At 30.5% G+C, this 7,947-nt stretch overlaps 1 protein-coding gene across 3 annotated transcripts; it reads right to left on the reverse strand.

Annotated features, from left to right (window-relative positions):
• Positions 1 to 1,152: 1,152 nt before the first annotated feature.
• Positions 1,153 to 1,848, reverse strand: LOC119687076. Of its 3 annotated transcripts, none has more exons than XM_038101253.1 (3): positions 1,789 to 1,848; positions 1,550 to 1,675; positions 1,153 to 1,495 (listed from the first exon to the last, which is right to left on the reverse strand). In XM_038101253.1, exons 2-3 carry the CDS (start codon positions 1,668 to 1,670, stop codon positions 1,263 to 1,265), a joined length of 354 nt encoding a protein of 117 aa, XP_037957181.1. In that variant the 5' UTR covers positions 1,671 to 1,675; positions 1,789 to 1,848; the 3' UTR covers positions 1,153 to 1,262. The 3 variants fall into 3 exon arrangements, with proteins under 3 accessions (XP_037957181.1, XP_037957182.1, XP_037957180.1); XM_038101254.1 differs by having other exon boundaries at positions 1,739 to 1,834; XM_038101252.1 differs by having other exon boundaries at positions 1,734 to 1,834.
• Between the last annotated feature and the right edge of the window lie 6,099 nt (positions 1,849 to 7,947).

Raw genomic sequence — 7,947 nt, forward strand, 5'->3', positions numbered from 1 at the left:
ATACAAAGCTCTTTAAAGCTTTGTGAATAAAGACCAGAACTAAATTTAAAGAAGACCTCTTAATCTGTTCCGATGACAAAAATTCCATATGATACAAATTAAATCTGTGAGTTGTTAAAGCTGGACAGTCACAAAAACAGCATAGTAGTTTCCTCATCCTCCATGCATAATCTACATATCGAATTAGCAGTTAATCGTAGTTTATGAAGGTGATATTTCAGACCATAATATCATATAATGCAATATATTAACTTTAAATTACCTTTTGAGAATTTCAGAATATTTTTGTAGGAGTACGGTTTGATCAGTGTTTTATCTAAGTTCTAGGAAGTCTTTCCAGGACATCAGTCGCATATGATTTTCCCTTTTCTTGGTTATTTGGTTTATACTGGCCCAGTTTAATCCACAAAAAGGTTGAGGGCTTGTAAAAGCAGATCCTGCTTTACCAAAGATGATACTGTTTTATTCACCAGCCGTGATATCTGGTAAATAAGCCCTGGCTACCTATACAAAGTCAGATCCAAAATAATAATTTAGAAATAAATTTTTATTTCTCATTGTAGTATGTATATATAGAATAATTTGTAATGCTATGGTTTTAGTTTTTAAGATTCTAAAACTTGTTGTTAGGCTTTAAATAAAAGCGGTTCAATAAAGACATATTGTTAATAAAAAAATATGATGTTAATATTATTTATAAAATTAATTATTAAAATTAATTATTTATTTGTCAATATATTTTAAATATACACGAGATCACATATAATACTAAGTATACTGCATTGATATTATATATATATACGAGAACTCTTCAATATCATCTAAAAATTGTGCTATAATCTCACCGCCGGATGTTTATAGCCATTATACATAACAGACATAGTCATGTTGTAATACTGCAGTAAAATCAAGAAGATCTTCCAATATGCTGATTTAAGCAAATAGGAAAAACACATTTTTAATTGGTACCTGAATCTAGATGCTAAAAGCTTAAGAAATGTGTATTTAGGTTTTTTGTTTTTAATTTAAGATTGATTGAAATTCAACAAAAAAACAGTTATTGACTTAGTGCCTTTATGATTCACTAGAAGATGATTATTCTGCTTTCATATAATACGTATAATAATAATCACTTTTTAACATAGAACTTAAAGCATAAAGCGTGGTTTATTTACGGAAAATAACAATAATCTTTACTAAAAATATTGCATATCAATTGAATTTCCCACACTTAATAACAGTTGCATGTCCTTCTTAATTCGTTAATCACACTCCATTGAGGATGAGGAAGGATCTGTCAAAATAAGTCTATGTGGCCGGCTTTTAGTTACTGATGAGCTTGACTGCTGTTTAGCTGACTGCGCACTTTGGTTTAAGCTAATTCCAGACAAAATTTCCACTAACTCAATGACCTCATCATTGACTGCTAAGACATTGTGATCATCCCCCGCCATTGAAATTCTTTTAACTTTGGGCGCCACGGGTTCAACAGCATCTTGTTGTTTATAATTAGTTAATGAAATTTTATTGTTAATTGATTTTATATTACCATCAAATGTGTCGATCAGGGGACCATTGCGCTCCAAGCATATATTAACAAACTTCTCGATTTCTGCCTTCAGGATGACATCCTCCTGATAATCAACTGACATTTGTGAATCAATTGACATAATTACTGCGAAATAAGAATTAACTGTATTTGGATAATATATAGAATTTAAAAACTGATATACTCAACAATTATTGGTATTATTGCCAGTATAGTTATCCAATATAATAAGTGATTACCTAAATACTTCCTTGTCTATGTGAATATTTTAATAATGTCAACTGCTTTTTTTTTTTTTTTGATTAGTAGAGAAACTTTGACAGTTAATTTTTGTCAACTAAATGTCATTTATAATTTAATGCTACTATTAGGGCCACACTACTACAATTTCAATACGTTTTTGGGAAAAAATGGTAGTAAGCAAAACAGCCTATTTTATTAACTGTTAATAATCTAATTATTACTCTTTCTGATTTTAAGGAAAGGTGTATAATTTCCTAAGTACTGGTAACAATTATTATAAGATTTTGAAATTTTTGGAATTTATTCATTTGTTATATATTTTTTAATCCGGCTATAGGTCACTTTTTATTAAATTATTTAACGTTTAATATTTTGTCTTATATTCTATATTTCGATTCTTCTTGAGAGTCATCATCAGGATCCCCATCTATAATATAAAGATAATTATCATAAAAATAACAGCTAAACTATTGTAAATTGTTGTAAATATCTTTGTAGATCGCGATGCTGATGATAACTCTCAAGGAGAGTCAAAGTATTCAGCTTATCTTATTTTTTAAAGAGTAATAAATTAATATTAATATTTTTTTATAAATAACAACCCAGGTTTTCAAAATAACGTTTTCGGTTGATTGCTCTTCAATATATTGGGTAAAAACAATAATTATTAAATTCAGGACCCGAAACGATAATGCAAAAGTTTGGCGTTGCGAATTAGCCTCAGCAAAGGTCGTTCGTAATTTAAATATGGTATTATCATTTAACAGTAATGTTAAGAGCGTTCTGCTCTACGGCTGCGAAACCTGGCTTACCACCAACAACCTGAACTGCAAACTTTTATAAACAAATGCCTTAGGAGAATTCTGAAAATTTGGTGGCCCCGCACTATTAGAAATTCCGAACTATGGTCAAGATGCCGCCAACTTCCTATAGCAAATGAAATCAAAAAGCGTAAATGGCAATGGATCGGGCACACTTTAAGGAAGGCACCAAATGAAATCTGCAAACAAGCATTAACATGGAATCCTCAAGGAAGCAGAAGACCTGGTAGGCCCAAGCAAACGTGGAAGCGCACACTGGAGAAAGAAATCCAAGCAAGCGGAAAAACCTTTGGAGAAATGAAAACCCTGGCAAAAAATCGTGGCAGTTGGAAAAAGTTCGTTATGGCCCAATGTTCCCATGGGAACGTACTGGATTGATTGATTGACTGATTATCATTTATAAATTAATTTATTATTTTTATTATAAGTTAACACTTATATTTGGAAACTAGTAGCAATTAATTTTAAAAGAAGTATTTGATATTTGTTATGTGTACTTTATACTTCCAATCAATGTGCATAGTTTTAAGAACGTGTGCGAGTTAGGCTAAGTTGATACTAAACCAAATGGGAGATATTTTGGGATTTTTCGCACTGCACACATTTAGCCATTTATCAACACGTATCGACACATCACTACATTATCGGCACAACTTAGAATTTCCCTCATTAAGAACGCAACGTAGCCCAACTCACACTCGTCCTAAATTCTTCAAAATTCAAATAGGAAATATACATTAATATATCTTTAATCTTAATTGATTTTATACATGAAACTTGATTTTTTATGGAAGACCTAATTAATTAAAAGGAAAAATTAACTTTGCATCATGACATTAAAAAAGTTCAGAGATTGGCTAGGCTGGATTCCGTAGGGGTTATAGTGCACTACCTATAACCAGTAAACTCTAAATATTATGCTTTACTCAAGTGTTCATTCAAGTCGGTAATGTCAAAAATTTTCTCAATGAAATCAATAAAAGGGTTGATAGTTTAATTAATGTTAATTAGGGGTGAGCTATATATTATAAAACATCAACCCGGGAACTTGAAACTGAAATTCCAATTAAGCTCGGAATGGATTTCTATGTAAGGTTGTACTGAATTTAGAGACAGAACGAGGTATAGATGCGGGTATTTACTGTAATGACTTGCAGGCAAATGAATAATATAGTTTTTCTGAATCGAAATAGCAGCCAGGCTAAAATGTTGGCGAATTTATATAGAAAACTATATAAAAATAAAAACTCATATACAAATTATTATTTTATTTTATTTATTTATTTTATTCTAAAACATTTTAAAAAGTAAGTGAACTCACAATTACACTTAATACCATAAAATTTGTTGTTGCAATTTACTACTGTTCGAAAGCCTCTCAATCGAAAACAATAGTTTATATTGAGTAACATAAATAGTTGTATTGTCATAACTGACGTTAAAAATCAATTGAATAATACATTAGTGGATGCAGGATCAGGAATAGGTAATCTTTGAGCTCTCAAAATATAATACAAATCTATATTAGCCATATTAAGCTATCTGTGGCTTTGAGTTTCTCTAACATCTCATTAAACTGTTCTGTTAAAAATGGTTTTCATCAAACTAGAACAGAGATGAAATCTGAAGATTGAGGGACTATTGAAATAAGTGTATTGAATTGCAGGGAGATTAATGAAAATTAGAGTTAATTTAAAAAAAATGAATCGACTTTTTTCATCTTTTCTTTCGCAAACTATTAAGAGTATATGAACTTAAATCTGTTATAAAAATTTTAGTATCAATTTTTGTTTTATTTCTTAAATGTACTTATTTATTTGCTACGACTGCAATAAACCCACTTCTGAAATGTATATATCAGTTCAGTTCAGAAACCCCTAAGTTTCGCAAAAATCTTAATTTCATCTTCGTTTCAGCGAAATTAAGTTGTTTTTTCCATACAAAATTCAGTTTTAATGTAAAACCGAAAGGCTTAAATTTAGGGACATTTCAAATGCAACTCTGCGTAAGATAAATTTTAAGCAAAGGATAACATTTTTTTTAAATAAATATCTGTGACAATTGACTTTAATAAAACAGGGAAAATATTTTCGAAGTACTCCAAATTTTAAATTTGAATATAGAGAATAAACTGTAACTGTTATTTATTTAAAAAAGAGTAAAAAATAGTAATTCACCTATCTGAAATACACTAAAGCTAATAAAACGATATAAAATAAAACTATTTCCAGATACAAATGGTGTTTTGAGCATGTAATTTTTAACATTCGATTTGTAAAAAAAAAATATATGACTTCCTTAATTTGGGGCAGTATGTACACTTTCGAAATTAACTTAATTTTATTTTTACGAAATTAAGAAAATTTGGCTGTCTGAACATAGTTTAAATTATTTACCATCAGTATTTTATGTTATACGAAATTTTCCCTAGATATTTTACTGCTTAAATGAGAGCAGACATATTTTTTGGTAACTTTATCTAAATGCTATGTAAGACTTACTGAAAGTTATGAGCTCACATAAAACAAAAACAAATATGTTTTATGCATAGAAGTATATGTATTCCTCAAATTTGTCAATCAGTTGCAAGACAGCTCGCAGACAGTGTGAATATTTCATATTTTTTCAGTTCCGTGGCTTACGCTGCTCCATAAAATTTCCCGAAAACATAGGAATGACTTTGGTAAAATTGCGGAAAATAGACTAACTCATTGTAGTAACAAAATGTGCCGAACTGAATTCGACGCTAATCTAAAATTCAAGAGAAAGCCAAAAATCAATAAAGTACAGAAACCTCATCACAGGACTAAAACACAATAAAGTTCAATTGAGTGGGTATGCATTAGCTTCCTCCTAGCATGTGCGTTGAAAAACACACCGCCAGGAAGTTCATATAGGAACAGACTAGCAAGTTTCAGTAACTGAGATTAGTATGCGTAGAGCGAGTAATTTCACCCTCACCATCACCCTGACTTCAGCATTAGTCGAAGTCAAAATAAAAAGGGAAAATACCGCATTTTCAATAGATTTTGATTTTTATTTTCTGCGTTTTCTGCGTTTTCTGGGTTTTCTGCGAGTGCAGCAGAGTTTATTTTTGACTTAACTCACTTGAACGCATGTACAAAATTAAAATATTAATTTTATACAACCCTTGTGGTTGGGGGCAAACACAAATTATCGTATGCCTGAAACGCATTGTGGCGTGGCTGGCGGGGGTGGCTCATTCCGGCATACCCTTGACATACGCGGTGACACACGACACGATATAGAAATAAATTCGTATCGAAATCAATTGATTTACAAATGTCAAAGCTTGTTTGTATGGGTTTATTATGTAAATAACTGTCACTAGGTTATCATATCATATCAGTTTGCTGGGTGTGCCATTGTGAGTATTAGATTGCCATGCCCCTGCAATCGCAAACGCTATCTCAATCGCATTCACAAACGCAATCATAGTCGCAATCACAGTCGGAATCACAGTCGGAATCAGAGTCGGAATCGGAGTCGGAATCGAAGTCGCAGTCACAGTTGCCAGTCAGAGCCGCAGTCCTTAGCCACACTTAAGGGTGCAGAGCTTGTAAATAAACATTTGTGTGCGAAAAAATGAGTTCGGCTCTCAATGAAATCAAAAATTGACACAAATTCAGTAAATTGATGCTTAAATTAAGCAGAAATTGTTTTGCTCAAATTGCTCGAATATTGTTGACTTATTTGGAAGGATAGCTGTGTGTCGTGCGAGTGGTTAGAGATTAAAGTTGTTGTTGTCATTGTCACTGACATTTCACTTACTGATAAATTTAAGCATAAAATCTTTCAAATAAGTTCCTGTCAATGTTCTAACAACAGATTTTTAAATCCGAATTTATTGCTTTTCATGAAATTAGTTTTCTTACTGTTCTTAATGGCAAAACGATGACAGTTGCCATTAAGCAATTACAATTTCAATTAATTTAAATTCATACATACATTGAGTTTTATATATATTTATATATATTTTTGGGGTGACTTAAGTCGCCCAAGTTTAAAATGTGTTAAAATTGTTCAATTATATTATCTATGAAAGGAAAGAAAAGTTATTAATGTGTAACTAATTAACAGTTAATAGTTTGGAAATATAAATAAATAGTATAAAATGTAAAATAACTTTAAATTTTTTAGTAATATAATATAATAGCAGTAATTTTTTCTTTCAGTATAGCAAAAAAATACTCCCTACTTATGAAAAAAAACACGCGAAGCAACAACAATGCTCTTAAAATCTTCAGAGTTAGGTTTTACTCGCAAACAATTTTATGTCTTAAGTTTCAATGCAACCAAACTCAAAAATCGCTCTATTGTGAATATTCACTTTCATCTACTAAATAATTCAAAAACATAAATAAATAATATTGAACATTTTATATTTTGTTTAATTTCCCTGAAGATGACTATCGAAGACCGTCGAATATTGGAAAAATATTTTAATAATATATAAACTGTTTTTAAATATAAATAATTAATTTTAGTTTCCTTATTTCTATTTAAATTGATCAATTAGCCCGTTAATAAATTATTATAAATAAATAAATTGATTCAAATATATAAGATAAAAATGCTTACCATTGCTCTTCTAATATTCGTTTTGTTTTCAAGTCAGTTAATTGCAAACTATATCCAGAAAAGTTGTGAGGTCATCACTTTTTTTTTTGACAGCTAAGCGATAATTACTGCTTTTCAATCTATTATTTATTTATTAAAATATATAAGGTCAAGTAGAGTGGTAATCAACGGTAATCTCGGTAATTTTTGTGATTTAACCTCTCAGTGACATGACATTGTAAGGAATGAAAAAAGTAGACAATTTAGATAGTGCTTGTATGGGGCTCACTATTGGTAACGGCTTATATTCTCTTGGAAATTATTAAGAGTGGCACCAACCTCCACTTTCTTCAGCTTACTATTAACTAGTAAAAGTCATATACTGCATGTGCAACATTACATTCGATCTGGTATTTGTATATTAAGTTCCTGGAATTTTTTACTTCCAGATTAACCGCTGTTGACTTAAGTTACTGGAGTGTAGAGCCTCACTTGAGCTTAAAAAATCACGTTGTTGTCCTTAACTGTTTATTTTTTGATCAGAAAAGTGCTTAGGGAGTCATTGTTTTGTCAGTTTTTTTTTGCATTGCTCAACGGTAAAGGCAAAAATCTATTCCACTATATAAATTTAACAGATTTTTTTTAACAGATTTTTTAAATTATAAAAAAACCTAGTTTATCTTTTAATCATTTAACTGATCTGCTAATCTGCTGTTTGCAACCAACCCATCAGATACTTGAAAAGCTTAGTAA

The sequence above is a fragment of the Teleopsis dalmanni genome, chromosome X (genome assembly GCF_002237135.1).
Source record: "Teleopsis dalmanni isolate 2A chromosome X, ASM223713v2, whole genome shotgun sequence".
NCBI lineage: Eukaryota > Metazoa > Arthropoda > Insecta > Diptera > Diopsidae > Teleopsis > Teleopsis dalmanni.